Here is a 20,040-nt window from a genome sequence, read left to right as displayed (position 1 = left end):
GTGAAAGAGGCCAGACTAAGTCAATTCTGGGTTCTTCACACTCTAATAATTTCTAATTGTGGGTGCCACATGGACATTTGTATTAAAGGAATAAAATTGAGACTTTACGACATCTAATAATTAACCTCTGTTACTGACATTTTTACTCCCAAGAATTACATGCTGAAAACACAAACCCTCAACTTTCCATTTTAAAAGTTCCAACATTTTTAGAAATACCTAGTAATCCTGTTCCAATCAGTGGCTTCCCACTGAGAGCAAAGCTTCCCCACAGATCTCAGACTTGAAACTTTTTCTCCCACATCCTACGAGATCTCCAAGGTCACGGGGATGGCCCTGTCCCCAATGTCTAATGCTGCTTTCAGCCCACTATTTCTCCACCTTCATGTATCACCTTCCACCCTCTCCTTATTGTCATCTATACACCCTGGTCACAACCTGCAGTCACCACAGATGTGACCTCTTGACTGCCCTGTTCTCTCCCCTCCAAGTCCTGCCTTCAATCTGGATGACCTCACCATCCAGAATCCAGCCTCTCCATCCTGTGGTTCCTGTCTCCACCCTAATTCAGGCTCACTTCATGATCCAATGCAGGACCACATCACTAGAAGTGCTCTACCCCTGAAATCTTAAATTCAGACTTTCTACCTTTTGATCATAATGTCCTCTTACTAGACCTATTTGTTAATCTGAGACTTGCAGTCTCTTAGCCCTGCTCTGCTCCTTCCCTGTGGCCCCACCATCTTCACTTCTCCCCACCCACCTTAGATGACATCTTGCCAACATCCTCTTCTTCCCTGTCTCACTGCCTCTGCATTGAGCTGGTCTGGCCAAACCCCAATCTTGGGTCAATCCAATCATCTTCTCCTTTTACAAACCTCTGGGCTGCAGATCACCACTGGGGAAAAATCACCCGTGGTCTCTAATCTCAACTGGCCTCCAGGGACCCCAGCAACCTGGCTCCCCTAGGGGGCACGTTTGCCTGCTCTCCACAACAGCTCCAACTGCCACCCACCTCTATCGCTTTCAGAGGACTTTGCCTCCCACCTCAGAGAAAACAAACGTTTTCAGATGAGAAGCCCCTCCCGCTGCTCCACAGGGCACAGAGCTACCTGCCTCTGCGCAGTTCTCTTCCCACCCTGTTACAACGGAAGAGACTCCCCAATGCCGGGAGAAGACAGCCTGCCCGGGCTGAGCAAGCACCTTCTTGGTGACATGTCCATCAAGCACTGCCTCCTTGCATTTCGACCTCCTACTCTACTGACTCCTCACAACCAGCATTAAAAACTGTCATCAAATTTCTCCTGTCTTCAAGCAAAACAAACTGAACAGAACCATGCCTTTTTCTCCCCACCAAACCCAGTCAGGGCTTCGAACAGTGGTCCATCCTCACTGTTCCCACTTCCTTACCTCTCATTCACCCCTCCAATTACCTGACTCCTGATCACATGCTACCTCTCCCCCAGCTACGCCCGAGCATGAAACAAAAGTTCAGATCCTTGCTAGGATTCATAGGGTGCTACCTACCAACGTCCCTGCCAGGGGGGCGTTCATGGCGAAGGAAGAACCGAACTTCATTCCTCTGACTTCCAAACCGCTGCAGGACATCAAACATCCGCTCATTATCAGCAACTGGACGTTCTAAAAGAAATGAACAAATCCTATTACCTGCAGGTAAAGACAAATATGCCACTTGCTGTCTATCCTTCATGCAAATTATGCGTTATGAATGCAGAAAGTATTTAGCATCTTAGATCATGTTTTTCTTTAATTAAAAGAACCCTAAGAAAATGAAGTATCACCGATTTTCCATACATATAATCAGGATCAAACTTGGGTGGAAGTCCTGGAAAGAAGACTGTATCTGAGCCACTGTCAGGAGCTCAGGATCTAATTCAGGGGGCTCCTTACTAGCCCGAGGCATGCCACTGAAGCTCTGTGGGTGTCCCACAGGATGGTCTCTGAGGTCCCTTCTAACTCTAATGGTCCAATGATTCTCTAAGTATACACATGAAAAATTAAAAAACAACTCTCTAAATAGCCTAAGTCTTACTATCTATTGGGTTTGTTCGTTTTAAATTATAATTTTACAATCTATATTAAAAAAAAAAAAAGGTGCATACATTTCCAAAAGAAAGCCTGTTTACTGTCCAGAAAATATGCCTATTTGGCCCTTCTTCCAGTTAGACTGCCAGTTGTCAGAACTTTTCTAGAGACAAAAAGAAGGGCACAGCTAAATATTTAAAAAATGGGAACTTTAGGAGAAACTGTCCTGGGCTTCCCTCAAAAAAATCTTCCACTCTCAAGAGATCTGGATACAAAACTAAAAAACTGAAGATGCAATTGCTTAAAATCAAATAATTTCAGTAATGTCAATATAAATTTTAATATAAGAATCCCGAAATAACCTAAGAAAACTCATTGCATTTGTCGGTAATCAAAGACACTATGTGATATCTTAGATAAACAACACGGGGTGAAGAATGGAGCAGCCAAGCATTCTGCAGCCAATTCTGTAAACTAACCACTGAACTTAATCTGCTAGGTTGCCACAAAGTACATTTCTGGTTTTATTTACATTAACATAACATATTGAGTTGACATGCTACCCCTCTAGTTTAAACCACAGAAATTCTAACTAAGATCCATCCTCAAAAGGAAAAACCCATAGCTGAGTAGACACCCTCCTAAAGGAAATTCTGAGCAGTCTCCACCCACTCACACATAAACATTTTATTTAAAAAAAAAAAGAAGCAAAATCCCCAGGTTCCAGCAGCAAAGAGGGAATTCAAAGGAAATGAAGTAACTTCCAGTCCATACTGGGTTAGACCTTTTTAAAAGGGCACAAACCTTCTTATAAGGTCTAGGAGCTAAAGTCCTGATGGCCCAATAGTGACAAAAAATCAGACTTAGGCTGGCACAAACTGAAACATACTTCAGTCTCAAGGCTGCCTGTTCACTCCAAGCTCCAACCACACCCCTCCCCTTGTCCTGACATCCATGTCTGTTTTTGAACAAGCCATTCTTAGCACTGAAAACTAAACCCAGTACCCGTTTCTCCTGCAGACAGAGCACATCCATCTATTACTGTAGTCATCACGTGGTATTATAAATGTCTGCTGATTCTTGCTTTTACTTGAAGGCAGGAGACTTTCATCTCTATTCCTCACAATCAAGCACAGTTCCCAGCACATAATAGGAATCCAAAGAAATGTTCTCTCAGCAAACAAATGAGTGGATAGAAAGGAGATGGAGATGACAAACAAAAAGCAACTTATTTTCAAAGACTGTCAGTTAAAGGAAGTGAGAAAATTAAGAAGCTAACAAAATGGAAGTAAGATTTACTATTTTAAAAGTGGGTGGGCACCTTGGACAATTTCTAGCAAAACAGGGGGAGATGAAAACATATCAGCTATTAACTTGTTGAGAGCTAGTACTAAAAGTGCCAGGGGTAATGCTAAACCCCCTTCAAATAGGAGTTCCTGGGATCCTCCCACAATCCTACGCAATAGATTCAGTTATCACCCCAGTTCTGCAGGGAAAACACTTGAGGATTACAGAGATTAAGTGTCCTGCCTGAAGTTATAAAGCTTTATTTATAAAGTAAATGAAAGAGACAAGATTTTTATACCCAAGACCTTGTTCTTAATCACACCACCATCCAAACAACCGTCAAATTAAGTATAAATTCACTGCAACCAATCAAAATCCCAAAAGACCTTTTCATGGGCCCTTTCAAGGTAATTCTAAAACATATCCGAAAAAGAAAATACTCAAGAATAGTTCAGGTCATTTTTTGAAAAAGCAGAATAATGAAATAAGTACTTGCCTTACAGATAAACAGCCTACTATAAAACTACAGTAATTAAAACTGCTCAGTACTACCATAAACTAGAAAAAATAAAAGTAACTTACTAAAGCTTATAGAAACATACTTCATATGAGATATAACAAGAATGTGAAGCAACATTTCACATCAGTAAGGAAGAAACCAACTGTTTAATAAGACACTTAAAAAATTCACTATCCATTAGGGTGTAAAACATTAGATCTCTAATTCACAGTACTCAAAAATTAATGAGGAAGTGTGGGGGGAAACTTTAAAACATAATAGTAAGAATATTAGGATAATATGTTTACAATCTTGGAGTAAAGAAAGGATTTTTTTTTTAAATAACACACAAATAGGCCTGAATTCAAAAACAGGTTTTTTTTAAATACCTAAAAATCGAGAAGGAAAAAGGCAAAAGCCAAAAGAAATCTGAGCAAAGGTTATGAAGAAACATTTTTAATGGAAACCCAAATGGCCAACAGACAAATGAAAAAATGGGCAACTTTAGCTAGCAGCTTAGCAAAAAATTAAAATATTATTGTATCATTTGTTAATGAGGGACACTCAGAAATAACTGGGAGAACTGTGAACTTACATATACAGCCCTTGTTGAGGGAGATCTGGCAATATATGTCAAACTTTTGAATGTGCGAACCTTTAATTAAGCAATCCCACTTCTTGGAATCTACTCTAGAGAAATGCTTTCACAAGATCAAGAGGCTCCTACAAAGATTTTTACTGCAGCATTTATAAAAACAAGAGAATTCATTTATATGTTTGTGAATAAAGAAATGGTTATATACAGAGAAAACAAACTTATGGTTACTGGGGGAAAAGGGAGTGGGAAGGGATAAATTGGGAGTTTGGGATTTGCAGATACCAACTACTATATATAAAATAGATAAACAACAAGATCCTACTGTAGAGCTCAGAGAACTATATTCAATATCATGTAATAGCCTATAATGAAAAAGAATATGAAAAGGAATTTATTTATATATATATATATATATATATATATATATATATATATATATATATATATACATACACACACACACACAACTTAATCATTAGGCTGTATACCAGAAATTAACAGAATGTTATAAATTGACTATACTTCAATAAAAAATAAAGGGCATTTTCAACCATTTCAAAAAAAGAAATGGTTAGATCAACTACAGTTTGTGATAGTACTATGGAAAATCACGATTATTAAATACAATGGTGCAGATTTACACATGCTACTCTGAAAAGATCTCCAAGCTATGGGTAAAATAGTAAACTGCAGAGGTTGATACTATTACATAAAGAAAAAACAGGGAAGGAGACAACACAAAACTATATAGTTACTTACAATTGCAGAGAAAAAGTCTGTGAAGTTATCCGCTAAAATTAAAAGCAATTATACATCAAGCAACAAGGATAACCTTGGGGGAGAGATTTCCATTCTATCTACATTATTTCCTCTTTCACATTAAAAAAAAAAGAACATATTCAAGTGTTATCTTTTTGATTAAAGAAGAAAGAAAATCCTTTAAACACCATCGTTACATAGTAAAGGCTACTGAACTCAAGTGAGCAAGATACTAGTGAGGAAAGGAAATAGGTGGAATCAAGAGTTTCAAGGATGAGAGTGAGGCCTGGCAACGAGAAAGAACACTTCTTCCTCTAGGAAAATCAGGAGGAAGGACAGGCACACACTCCAAGGTGAGCACAGAAGGAGGGAACTGAGGACACTCACAATGGGTGGTTTCAACCATCTCGATAAAGCATAAAGCAAAGAAATTTGCTGAATGCAAAGAGGCTACCAGAGCAGCTCAGAGCTCATTTACTCTGTCAGTAAATATTTACTGAGCACCTACTAAATACCAGGCACTCTCCCTGAGCTGGGTACAGCAAGGAACCAGACAAGCAGGTCTCTACTCTTAGGGAGTTTACATTCTTGTGCATGTGTTTGGGGTTACAGGGATTAAAGAGGCAATAAACTAATAAACACACACACAAAACCACAGAGACAGGTCTTCTGCAGAGATCAAATAAGGATGCTATAACAGACTTCATGCCTGCTTTGGTAGGAAGATCAGGAAAAGCATCTCTGAGGACGTTTGAAGTTAGCTGAAATCCAAATGACCAGAGAGAACCAGCAATGACAAAATCTGGAGGGAGGGCAATTCAGGCGGTGGGAACAGCTGGTGCCAACGGCTCTGAGGCGGGAAAGAGCCTCGTTTATGCAGGAATATGAAAAAGCTGCAGGCGGCGGGCAAGGAGGAAAATGGTACCAGATGACAGACAGCAAAGACCTCACAATCCAAGATCAAGAGTTTGGGTTTTATTCTAAGTAGAAGAGAAGGCCTCTAGAGAGTTTCAGCAGGTAAGGCAAACTATCATATTTTCCTTTAAAAAGGATCACTGGGGTTTCTTTGCAGTCGTGGTCTAATCTAGCTCCTATGTGGAGCACGCCACTCAGGCGGGTGCGGAAGACCTCCCCGAACCCCCACCTGCAGGAAAGTCACCTGAAGATGCATAAGAGGACTTGCCTGGGAAGCAGTGGGCGCTCAGCTGCAGTCAGGTACCATGAATGATGTGAACGGTGTGAACACTGTGGGTAACCTTGCACTGGGACATTCACCCCCAGGGACAAAAAGAAAAGTGGGAGCTCACTCAGGCAGTACGGGAACAAGGCAGAAATCATGAAAAATTACTCCCGAATCTACAAACTCCTAAGGGGCTGAAAAGATACCGGGCTGTCCCATTCTAAAGCTCTAAAGAACTACGCAAGGGATTGATTTCAAGGCTTAAAATAATGGCTATGATTTCACCACTTCTTTCTGTCACCACAGTAACTCAATACAGACGAGCTTTCTCTAAAAACCTACAAAAACTCAGAGATGGCAAAACAACTAGGATGCTCCCAATTTCTAATTAAGTGGAGGCTAAACATATGAAAAACCCTCCTGAGCATCATACAATTTAGCATGAACACTCCCGAAGCCTTCCCCCGGTGTACCGGCTGCCTATCCTCTGACCTCTCACACTGTACTGTCTTCAGTGTACTGTGGAGAAAGAAAACAGCAGAAAGACTTTACAGGTCACAACAAAGCTGGACTGAGAACACCGTCTCCAACAGACACCCCAGTCTACAGTCTCTCCATGGATAAACATGTGTGTCACACACTGCCCCGTCTAAAACCAATAATAATAAAAGGGAGAAATAAAATAAAATAAAAGATGGCATAACCAAAGCACGCATACCAGAGCCACACCACACTTCCGCCAAGTGGCAGTCACTCTCGCCTGGTTCTTTGCACAGGTCCACCACGTCTCTGCATATGGTTTCTGGGGTAACTGGGACCTCTGTGAAGTGCTGCTCATTGTTGCTGAGGTACACAGTAAGAAACATCTGGAAACAGAAGAAGAAACACCACCAGTTAGCAGTACCATTTACACTAGTGCCGTTCACTTCCTACTCACCTTAGGGTCCCTGCTCCAGACATTCTCAGCTAAAGTACAGACGTACAACAGGTCAGTCTGGCTGCCCTGTGGCCCGGGCCGGGGAGGGACCTGGACCTCTGCCCATAGCCCCCGGCCCCGCTCCACCAGCAGCGCCCACAGAACCCTCAGGGATCCTCCGAGAACAGTCAAAGCAGCGCACGTGAAAGGCCAAATTAAAGCTTTCTCTGACATTTTACTTATGTTATTTGTTTACCAAATACTTGTGTAGTTCTTAGTATGTTGGACCAGACCCACACTACAAACAGATCTTCCTATCAGTCCTGTGAAGATGATCAAGGGATATCACACACACACACACACACACACACACACACACACACACATATGCAAAGCCTCTTTTGGGGAAGGATACACAAGAACAGAACAGGTATTGCTTCTGAAGGCGGGATGGGAAACAGGGGACAGAACTAGGAGGGAAATCTACAATTTATACCATGTGCATATATTATCTGTTTGAAAAAAATGTATTTTAAACTTAAGATGCTTTAATCCAATTAAATACCTACTTTAAAGCATAAATCTTCATCAGTAAGATGTAACTAGAAATGAAAGGCTGTTATGCTAAAATTGATCTGACTCTGTACATAAACACAGACCAGAAGATTTAGATCTAAAATTCATTAACAATCTTTCTCCCAGTAAAAATAGACCTGCTACTGAAGAATTTAAGTTTTCACACCTATTAAATAACCAACCAACCAACCAAAAAGCCATTGTTAATTCCTAGAATTCTTAGTACTGAAGAGACTGAATGAAGCAACAAATGAATTGTTGATGGCCTTGCAAATCAGCAAACCCCTATGCTCATTCACTCAGTGAGTACCTGCTCTGTGCAGATTAGTGTATATCAGGATGAAAAAGAAAAAGAAAAAGATAAAAAAACAGACAACTTGAAAGTGTAATTCCATTGTGAGAATTTATCCTGTGAAAACAATCATAATCAAAGGAAGAAAATGGCAAAGGCTGTGAAACATAAACTTGATGGACCAGTAGACGGTCTTTACAAATAATTAGCGAGACCATGCTAAACATTGGGGAAAGTTTAAGTTTTAAGGCTATAACAAAGCAAAATGAGTAGGATCTGCACTGTGATCACAATGACACAGGAATGTCATATGACAACCATACAACCTCCCCATCCAGCTTTAACTTCTCCCATTACCCCAGAAGTGAGAAAGCTGCATTAGGTTCTTCTTTAAAAAAAAAAAAAAAAAAAAAAAAAAAAAGCAGCACCTTATTAGGGACGATGGTGGACACTGGCTAAGACAGCAGACTAGGTGCCTCAAGGATTTGGTTCGAGTAAGGGTTCAAGACATGCACAAGAGAAGGCAGCCCACTGGGTCAGTAGGCTCAGCCCCAGAGGGCTTACAGCTCCGCTGTGCGCTAAAACCGTGTTTTCTTAAGGTGAGCCAAGTCTCCAACCAAAGCTCTTAACTCACATAAATGTGTATAACAGAGAGTAACCCAGAATACTAGAAAACATAGAAGATAATCCATTACATCTAAAAGGTAACCCAGAAAAAATTTTAAAGTGGCTTTTGTTGAAACAACACATAAAACATGTGAAAACAAAACTGTAGAGTTTCCCAGTATGAGCTCAGAAGCTTTCAAGCTACTTGTATCAGGTTCTCCACATTCTGATAAACTGTGGCTGCATAAAGATACATAGTTCAAAGCCCTCAATCTAGCCAACAAAGTAGCACTTAAAACTGTTACACAAAATAAACAGATTTCCAACCCACTGCTGCTCTGGATACATATACAGGGCATTTAAAGAGGGAGATAAATAATTTACACTTTAGTCACTTTAGTACTAAATAGTACTTGTCCTCAATACTCTCCACCCACACCAAAACTTTCTTTGAAGTTTAACACTTCAAACATAGTAACTGGTTTCATTGTAAATATGAGACTTGGAGGTATTTATTAAATCACAGAAATATTTAACATATTGTGTATATACTAAACACTAACTGTGTCAACAAATAAAAGGCTATTACATAAGATAAAAGCACCTTACCTTTATAATTCATTTTTCACACACATCTCAGAAACTTACATCACTTCTCAGATAAGCTGAGCAGTTGTTATTTTCTCTTTATAAATGAAGAAACAGACTCAGGGAAATGATACACTTGGCTACTAAAATGAGAGAGGGTACAATTCTGTTCTTATCATCTTCTATTTTTTTTTTTTTGATCCTGTTTATTCTTTTTTTAAAATTGAAGCAGTGTTGATTTACAATGTTGTGTTGGTTTCTGGTGTACAGCACAGTAATTCAGTTATACACATACACACTCTTTTTCAAATTCTTTTTCATTATAAGTTATTGCAAGTTATTGAATACAGTTCCCTGTGCTCTACAGTAGGACTCTGCTTATCTATTTCCACGCTCCACTCTTTAAGCTGTTCCTTATAGCAGAAGAATATCAGGAAATGCTCCCTTCAAACCCAGTAACCAAACTTTAAAAGAGATCTGGCCTTTTACTTTCTGGGAAACAACAGCTTTGTTTTTTTAAAAGGACAATTATAAACATGAATGATAAGAAATGATGTTCTGTTTAAGCTTACTTTCCCCCCCAAACCCTCAAGATTAACAGTGGTATGAATGGTGGCACACGAGTGGACCCCACTGCTGCCGTCACACATGAAGACAGCTCAGTGATGTGAAGGTGGGCTAGCAATGTGATGCTGCTGCTGACTCCCAGGCAGGAGATCTGGGTTCTCATCCCAGACTCGTTAATAATTATTAGGGAAGTAATGTCACCTCTCTGAATCTCAGCCTCCTTGTCTTCAAAATATGAGTCTTTAAGTTCCCTACGAGCTGCCATCTAGTTTGGGTGTTTACTGGGTGTCAGAGCAAAAGCCAACATCTTTACAACAGTCTGTAAGTTGGAAGTCAGCAATCCAGGCATGAAGCGGGGACCTGAATAAAGGCAGTGGTGAAGAGGACAGAGGGAAAAGGAGAGATTCAATAGAAAGATGGGATCAGGTGACTAAACAGGGGTGGGTGTGAACTGAACTATTCAGTGGATAATGAGAGAGTAAATTTAGGAGGAAAACCAGGGTTGCTCTGTTTTGTGACCGTGGGAGCATCAGGTAAGGGAGGGGAGGAGTGGAGGGAGGGAGCTTTGTTTGGATTAGGTGGCTTGTGATCTGCCCACACCAACACCTGGCCCCACTCCCTCTCCAGCCCTCACCTCCTAACCCTCCTCGCTCTGCTCTGCCAGTGTCCTCCTTGCTGTCCCCCTCCCTCCTCCCTAGGGTCTGTGCACCTGCTGTTCCTGTTTGCAATGCTGTTGGGTCAAAATCTCCGAAATCTCCTCGGAGCTTCCCAGGTGAAATCCGAAACTGGCCCCAGACACAGAGGGCAGGGAGAGACCAAAGGAAAAAGGAAGGAAAAAGACAGCCCACTCCAGACTGGCAGGAGGCAATTTCATCAGCAAGGGAGCTTACAAGACTCACAAGGCTTGTCTTGGGTGGCTGCAAAATGAATAGAAAGTTTATGGAGAAGCTTTAACCAGGTTCAGTCTGGAGGCTGTGTCCTTGGGTAGCTTCAAGCTTGGGGAGGGCAAGCAGAGAGCACATTCCAAGGACAGGAAAAGGGGTGAAGCGCCTCCAAATGCCTGGGTCCAGATTGCAGGGCAAACCTGTGGTCACGTCTTCTGGACGACCTTCCCCAGCAAACGCTCTTCCCATGTGCCAGCATTTCCCCAGGTCTTCACTCCAACGCTGCCTTCTCCAGAAGCCTTCCTCCACCATCCCGCCTAAAATTCCACCCCCACCCTCACCGGGGCACACACACTTCCCTGCTTGATTTCTCTCCTTGGCACAGTCACCAACATACCCTATATTATATTTACTTAATTTGCTTTCATTACCCATCTTCCCCACTCACAGAACATTAAGTTCCATTAAGTTCAGAGATGTTGAATATGGTATCCTCAGCACCGTGCACTGGGCCTGGTATGCAGCAAGCACACAGTAAGGATGTGTTTATGAATGAACAAAGCTGTTATCACACTTTACAGATGTACCTCTGATTTATTTTCGCAGAAAGTTTTCCTTGAGGTACTGACAGATGGGAGACCAGACAGTACAGAGCCCAGCTATCCACGCTGACAAAAATCAGTGTCCTCTCCTCACTTCTTCAGCTTATATCACACTACATCCTCCTCCTCCTATTTCAACACGCTCTTCATTCATCCAAGATTCATACACCATCTATTTCATGGTTTAAGTTCTAATGCAGAAATAACCTTTACTCAACAGTTAATACAGCACATGGTACAAAATTCAAAAGAGAGAGTTGTGTGGAGAAGGACACAGTCAGCCCACAGGGAGGGAGCCAAGGGCATAGATACCCCAACCCAGCTCCCTTCTTCTTATATTGTCACATCACTGCCTACTGGACAAATCTGACTAGAAGGACCCAAAGGCAAGGGAGGCCACAGATGTGGTTTATAGAAGTCAGCCCCCTGGAGCACAAAGGAGGTGGAGACAGGCAAGCAAAAAATGTTCCTCCTCTCCATCCTCAGGCTCAATGACTTCAGCATCTATGTGGTTAGAGAGGGCCACTGAGCATCAAATCTAAACAGAATGAGAGCACAAGGTCCAGGGAAAGAATATCCCAAGCAGAGGTAGCAGCAAGTGGAAGGCCCTGAGGAAAAATCGAGTTTGTCACATTTGTGGAAGAGGAAGGTCACTGTAGAGAGAGCAAGAAGAAGGAATTATAGGAGATTCATTCAAAGAGGCCAGATCGTGCAAGATGCTGGAGGCCAGTGAGTCTCAAACTCTAGCGTGGACAGAGGACTGTCAATCACTGATGGCTAGGCCCCACCCTCAGAAGTTCTGACTCAGGAGATCTGGGATGGGGGCATTTCTAACAAGCGCCATATGGTGCCGATGCTTGTCTGGCAACCACAAGCTGAGAACCACACTGTTCTAAGGCCAGAGCGAGGAATTTGGATTTTAATATAAGAGGTCACTAGAGGCAAGTCATTAGAAACAGAGAGTAGATTAGTCGTTGCCAGGGGCTGGGAGAGTTGTTGCTAACAGGTACAGGGCTTCTTTTGGGGGTGATGAGAACGTTCTGGAATTAGTGGTGATGGCTGCATAATCCCAAAAACCACTAAATTAGATACTTCAGAATGGTGGTATGTGAATCATATCTCAATTTTAAAAAAAGGTCACTGGAGGATTCTGAACAGGGTAGTGATTTATGTCATTTTTTTAAAAATCACTCTGGCCACTATGTGACTAGACTCCAGGGGGACACGAATGGAAAACCAATTAAGAGGAAATGTGGCACATAAAATGAGACAGAATGGTAGTACAGACGGTAGGGAACAGCAAAGGTGGTGAAAAATGGCTGGACCTGGGTTATATTTGAAAGTAGAGCCAAAAAGACTTGCTTGACAGACAGGATGTGGGGTGTGAGTAGAGAGAAATGAAGAGTGAATCTGGGTTTGCTGTCTAAGCAACGGGGCAAACGGCGGTGTGATTTCGAGATGAAGGAGGAACAGGCTGGGGGAGGGCCCCAGGACTGGGGCCTCTGTGTTACACCTGGGATGTGAAGAGGCCATCTAACTGCTCATCTGACTGGGATGATGAATGTAGGAGATGAGCAAATGGAAGCATTTAAAACCATAAGTCTGGATGCCCCTAGATCAGCAAGGAATAGCCAGAGATGGAAAAGAAAGCTGAGGGCTATGCCGTGAGCTATCCAACACCTACAAGTCCCACAGAGTAAGAGGGTCCACAAAGGACCGAGGGGGACCCATCAATAAAAAAACAGAAAGAAATCCCAGGGAGTATGGCGTACCAGAGACCAAGCAAAGGCAGCCTCAACTAAGTCAAGTGGAGTTCAGAGACCTCAGCCATGAGGGCTGAGGGCTGATGCCCAGACCTGGCAGGATGGAGGCTGCGCACCGCCCTGACAAGTGCTGTCTGAGGATGAGGCTGCAGGCCTGGGTGGAACAGCCCAGAGAGCCCAAGGGAAGCACATGGGGACCACAGAGCCATCGATGGAAGAAGACCCAGGGTGAAAGGAGTGTCTTGTTGCTTTTATAATTTCACCATGGAGTTTTCACAGGATATTTTAATGGATGGAATGATCCAGTTGGGAGGGGAAATGGTGCTGACGTCGCTGAATCTTTCTCTCCAAATCAGTGCTCACTGCCCAGGGGTGATTTCCATCTGGAGAACCCACAACCCCTTCCCACTCAGCCTGGCCAAACCGCCACAGCCCCATTCTCACTTACTTTCTTTGCTGTAGAGATGATTTTACTTTTTCAGTTACAAAGATAATCTGTCAAGCTTGTTGGTTTCTTAATTGAACGCCACAGCACGATGACAATGATACAGACAGAAGAGGTGGCCTTAAGCCATGACTGGACTGTAGGACAATTCACATGCAACTGAGTGTCCTTGAGGGTGTGGGGGACAGGAACCACCCACCAATCCCAGCTGGTGGCGGTAATTCCTATAATTGCTACATTTCCCCCTAGAAAATTATGACTTGAACAAAAAGGCACCATATCACTTGAAATAAACTTTTAAAACTCATTTCACCCACCTTTAAATTTACGGGCATTAAAGTATGTCCCCAAGTTATAAAGGTTAAATATCACACTTATATATCATTTACAATTTTAAACATTTTAATTATAATCTGCCCATAATTATAGGCTTTAGTATGATACATTGTAACTATCTCAAATTTTATAGAGGAAGTGAAACAGGTATTTTCTCAATGAGTATCAATTCTCTCCTTCTTAATTTACTTGGAAGAACAAAAAAGAAAAAAGAAAAAGAGGGTCAAAAGAGAGGTCTGGTTAAACTAACCTATCATGTTAACCTGAGAAAAAAGCAAGCACACATGCTCTTTATATTGCCCCTTTCCTTTTATCTTTGTTTCATAAATGTACTGTGCTCCAATATAACAAAAGAATTCTTCAAAATGTAATTTAATTCCCTAAAAATAAAACAGAAACAAGGTGAAGCTGTTTTTATTTCACTGAGATGAAGTAGTTTTATCAGCATGTTGACAATTAACTTAAGAAATAAAGTTTAGCCTACTCTATCAACTAAGTCCTTCAGAAAACAACAATTTTGGCTGAGAATTCATGACCTTTAATAATAACAAATAAAACAGCTAAATCTTAGAAGTTTTCAGCATCTTTCATGAAGAATTTTAGAAAGAAAAAGTACAAATAGCAAAACTCTCAAGAATGTGTCAGTTATGTACTGTTTTGTTACAAAACAGTATTCACCATATCCTATTATACAAATTGAAAAATAATAATGTATGTATACATACATGAAATACATGCACAGAAAAAAGCCTGGAATTAAATTCATCAAATGAACAGTAGTTATGCTTTGGTGATTAAGATTATGAAATGAATTTTGGAGCATTTACCTGTGCTTAAATTTTCTAGAATGATTAAACATCAGTTGGATAATAAAATTGATTTTTTAAGGAATTGATGAAATTAGTAAGATAAACATAAAGTGCCATTTTTATTCCCTAGATCCTTCCTGTGAGATTTGTAAGGCAACTATCTGTTTGCCGGTGCTTTTCTGTGTTACCATGCTGCCTCAACTTGAGTCAGGGGCCACTAAAAACAAGCAATCAAGAAATACACCATAAATGTCCACACATTAGAATGGAATATTATTCAGCCACAAAAGGAACAAAGTACTGATGCATGCTAAAATGTGGATGAATCTGAGAACATTATGTTAAGTGAAGCCAGACACAGAAATAAATGTCCAGAATATTTAAATTCATAGAGACAAAAAGCAGACCCACGTTTACCAGGTGCCGGGGGAGGGGGAATAGGGAGTGACTCCAGTATATAGAGTTTCTCTCTGGGGTGATGAAAATGTTCTGGAATTAGTGGCGATAACCTTGGCGATATACTAAGAAATCACTGAATTATACACTTTACAAGGTGAATTTCATGGTATCTGAATTACATTACAATTTAAAATGCCCACTACATGCTTACTATGTGAGATCTCTTACGGTAATTTTCCTTAAATTTACTCATGAAAAAATTAAAGGACAGCTTAGTACTGAATTACATGAGTAAGGCTGTAGGTAAAATGGAAATTCAGAATGAGAAAGATGAATGTGATCTGAGGAGGCACAAATTAACAGAAAGCATTAAGAAATAATAAAAAACAGTAATAATCCTACAGTAACCTTACTTCCAAAATGCCATCTCTTCCTGGGTTGGGATTTTTTAAAATTTTTTCTTATATTCTTAAGAAAAGAGAGATGACTTCATCAGTTTCTTTCCCACACAGAAGCAATGGAGTTCCCCAGAGTTAAATCCTCTGGGAGGCTGTTGTGAGAAACTCAATGATTCTCACTGACTCACGCTCCAAACGGGATCCTGGGAACTTGTGACATAAATTATTTTCATCATAAAGAGTGCAGCATTAATCCAATCAAAACAACACACCAGCCTTTACAGCTGCCCCTGTGACTCCGAGGACAATAAATTGCTGGGGCATCTGAAACTGCTCACAAGGTCCAGCTTAGATGGAACAGAGGAGATGGCTCTTCTTCTCTTGACACAGGTCGTCCCTTCTCAGTGACATACAGACATAAACTGCAACCTTCTTTTCAACTTGCAAGTCTTCACGAACTTCATTTGTTAATACTATGAGCCACAAGGAGAATAGATTCATTGATAAACAGTAAGAGTCAACTCTAAAGTATACTTAAAAGCAGAGGATATAAGAGACAGATCACATAGGACAACACAGATGATAAACTACAGGGGAAATAAATGTAAATTAAAACAATGAGGTATCACTGACAACTATTAAATGAGTCTTCAATTAAAAGATAAGATCCAACAGAGATGAGAACATGGGAAAGTGATTCATTCAAAGACCATAACGGTGGTACTAAAAATTGTTAAAAATCCCATTTGGAAAGTAACATGAGTCATGTATTAAAAAAACATAAATTTATGTATTCCTCATGACTTTACCTTCTGGGAACTTATCCCCAGAGAAATAAGTGAAATTATGAAAAAGTCTAGATGTATGAAGATTGTCACTACAGTGTTAGATCAATAAACAGGAAGATGAAAAACTAAATATCCAGCAAGTTAAGCATGGAAAAGTCCACACTTTCTGGAAGGACTATGAGCCAGATACCAACTACTCTAAGAACAGTGTTAAATGCATGGTAGGATAAAGTTACAAAACGATAATATTAAGTTGTAGGTTGTAACCATTTAGAATATATGGACCTATGAATTGACCTTAATGGAATACATAAATGAAATCAGCAGTATTAGGAGAGTGAGTAGAGATGTCACTTGACATTTTTTTACATCTCAAGGTTAATACGTTTTTATTATAATTTACAACTTTAAAGTACCCATAATATAAATTGTGATAAACGAATGTGAAACTGCTTCCCTAAAGATGGTAAATATGATTTGATTCTTAAAGTGATTAATCTGAAGAGAAAGAATATTCAAGGAAAGAGTAAACACTATTTATATTAAGTAACTCCAGGTGACCTCCACATACACTGCGCCGTAATTCATGCCCAAGTCATGCCTGAATGAAGACTTGCCCTTCCAAAACTCCAAAGTCACAGACAATTTTTATTTTAAAAGAACAGGTCATAGATTAATTTTTAAGAGTTCCATTTGTCCAGGACATGTATTCACTGCAATTCTAATGTTAATGCTATTAATACAAGAATGATTCATTTCAAAGAGGAATTATTTCAGATTAAAATTTGGAAGACTTTTCCAAGAGGAAATACAAAAAGAAAGAAAGAAAGAAAAGAAAGAAAAGAAAAGAAAAGAGAAGAAAAGAAAAGAAAAGAAAAGAAAGAAGGAAGGAAGGAAGGAAGAAAAGAAAGAAAGAAAGAAAGAAAGAAAGAAAGAAAGAAAGAAAGAAAGAAAGAAAGAAAGAAAGAAAAAGAAAGAAAGAAAGAAAGAAAGAAAGAAAGAAAGAAAGAAAGAAAGAAAGAAAGAAAGAAAGAAAGAAAGAAAGAAAGAAAGAAAGAAAGAAAACAAACAAACTGGCTAGGGCATTTATAAGAAATTTACTTTGTGTCACAGGCTACAGTTTATTCCTTTGATTGAAAACTGATATGAAGTTCCACAGAAAGAAAAAAAGAAACAAGAGTGTAAGAGGTTCCTTGTCACAGAAAGGAAGTTAAGCTTTGCAGTAACACCTTCAGAGTTCTGATTTACAAAAACTCGATTTACTTAGGTTTACCTAAGGGGGGAGAATATGAGAGAGAGGGAAAGACTGTCCTTTAGAGAAAAAGAACAGTCTGTAAGAGTGACGTAAGTCCTCCATCTTACAACTCACAGGAAACTCACCATAGGGACAGCCGAGTAATAATCCGATAGTAGGATCAGAGAAAAGTCCAGGTGGTTTTGTATTTAGTAACTCCTCTGTGGAGAGGGAAAGGGAATGAATGAAGGAAGGCCCCAGACTACTTCCCGGAAGAGGATGCTGCTACTAGGCTTCCTATAACCTGGTCAAGAAAAACACCTCTTAACACTAAGATATGAGAAAGAGGATTTAATTAAGAAATAGTACTAATGACCAAAACGTCTTTCAGCCTCTCAAACACACAGAGCCATTCAGCCCAACTCTGGCTTACAACACTGGAAGGGGGTTAGCAACGAGATACAGACCAGTCCAATCTTCCAGGATTTTCGGCCTCATGCTCCTCGGAGACCTGGCTGTCTGCTCCAGTGGTCACTCTGCAGGTAGGGACGGCGCCCTGGGAACACGGGTCGGCTAGCGTGGCTCCCTCGCTTTGGGCTGGGCTGCCATCCTTCTGCACTCAGTGTGCTGCCCCGTCACCCCTCTCCCCAGTCTCCAAGTGGGCACCCAACAGAGGTCTCTGCGTAGCCTCCTTCAGGAGCAGCGGGGACACTACATCTTGGAGTCCTTTCCCTCAAAGAGATGCTCTCCAGCCTCCCTGATGATTGGTCCAAACTTGTTACAGTTATCAGATGATGATCACTGCTTACAGAGGCCTATTTATTAAGACTTCTGGGCTGTCTCTCCTGCCTAGAGTTTACTCCTGAGGCCACTAAACTGCTTCATAAAATCTTCAATTACCATGAGCTACATCTCCTAATGTTCTAGTAAAGACCAACGATATTTAAACCTACTTCTACACTTAAGCATACCACTTCTACACTAAATGTACTGCTTTTTCATCATGGAATATTTTAAACATCAGTTTATCAGTTTCTATCAGACATTTAAGTTATTATTTAAAAAAATCATAAAATCATATCCAATGGATTTTTTTTTAACATCAAACTATTTCTTTGGTCATGCTAGCAAGTGAGTAGAATCTAGAAATCAATGACATAATAGGCTCAATACCAATTTGAACAGCAACATTAAAGGACGTCATCGAACATGGACTATCGCAGCCATTCAGTCGGCACTGCCTAGAGTACACGGTCATTTTCTAAGATAATTACCATTCTGGGAAAAAAATGACACAGCAAATATGAAGTGGTTACTTTAACTGAGGGAAAAATTCATTACATACTAAAACAGCTGGTCTTAGATGTCTGATCACATAACCACTTCATATACGTAAACAGGTTAACAGTTACCTCCCCTGAAACGTGGAGAAGTCATATCTCACCATCACCAGTTACTCTAAAGAAGTTCCTGGTTCTTCTTCCTCTCAATCCCAACTCCTTGTTGACTTCAACATCTTCTATTCACTCACCCATTAGGATTCACTGAGTACTGACATCACACTGGGAATACAGTGATGAGAAAGCTTGCATTCTTTTGGGCAGGGAGAAGAGACTGATAACAGATGAGCATGGAATACAAAGTGACAAGACAGAAAGTGACGGAGGTGATGACAGGATGACATGGTTGGGAAAGGCGTCCAGGGGGACGTTTGAACTGAGGCTGAAGGAGCCAGCCAGATGTCTCTTGAAACATCTGGAGAAGACATTCCGTGCAAAGGCCCTGAGATGGCAATGGGCTTGGTCTAGTCCATGACCAGAAAGAAGGCCAGTGGATCAGGAGTAAAGGCACGTGTGAATGAGGGCAGAGAGGTAAACAGTGGCAGCTGATGTGGGGCCTTGTAGGTCAAGAAGGAGTGCAGGCTGAAGAAGGCAGGAAAAGTCACTAGAGGAGTTCTTAAAGTGTGGTCCCCAGGCTAACAGTATCAGCATCCCCTGGGAACTCATCAGAATTAGAAAGTCTCAGGCCCCCTCCTGAATTAGAAAACCTTGGGATGGGGCCAGCAATGTCGCTGAAGTTTGAGAACCATTGCATTAGGGGGTTACAAGCAGGGATGCACCATGAAGCTAGGTGTTTGGGTAATTTGCTGTAAATGAAATACAGCAGTAGTTGTTTCACTAACAGGTAACAGCCGGGCATATTCATCTGTACAATATTTAACGTTACAATGCCAATGGTTAACCCAGTGACAATATCAAAACATCACAGATTTTATACCTGTAACTTATATAATATTTCATCAAATATACTTTAATAAAAAAGATTCATATATCATGGTATTTAATCTTTGCATATTTAGAATTTCAAGGAATTTCCATTCAATCATAAGAAATATTAAGACCTAAAACATATTTTAAATGATCCACTCCACAGTCACAGCCTCAAATCACCAAATGAGAAATCTAGAA

The 20,040-nt window shown here is 40.6% G+C and overlaps 1 protein-coding gene across 2 annotated transcripts in view; it reads right to left on the bottom strand.

Moving 5' to 3' along the window:
* TP53BP2 (tumor protein p53 binding protein 2) overlaps positions 1-20,040 on the bottom strand; it is a 54,331-nt gene that overhangs the window by 23,885 nt on the left and 10,406 nt on the right. The window contains exons 2-3 of one of the 2 annotated variants that reach the window (XM_006198848.3): positions 7,088-7,235; positions 1,528-1,641 (exon numbers count right to left, since the gene is read on the bottom strand). In XM_006198848.3, the coding sequence (XP_006198910.1) occupies positions 1,528-1,641; positions 7,088-7,235 (262 nt within the window). The remainder of the gene's footprint in view (positions 1-1,527; positions 1,642-7,087; positions 7,236-20,040) is intronic. The other variant, XM_072948680.1, reaches the window with a different exon arrangement.

Source organism: Vicugna pacos, chromosome 23 (genome assembly GCF_048564905.1).
Source record: "Vicugna pacos chromosome 23, VicPac4, whole genome shotgun sequence".
Lineage (NCBI taxonomy): Eukaryota > Metazoa > Chordata > Mammalia > Artiodactyla > Camelidae > Vicugna > Vicugna pacos.
The sequence above is the reverse complement of the archived record's forward strand: the minus strand, read 5'-3'. Positions and strand labels throughout refer to the sequence as shown.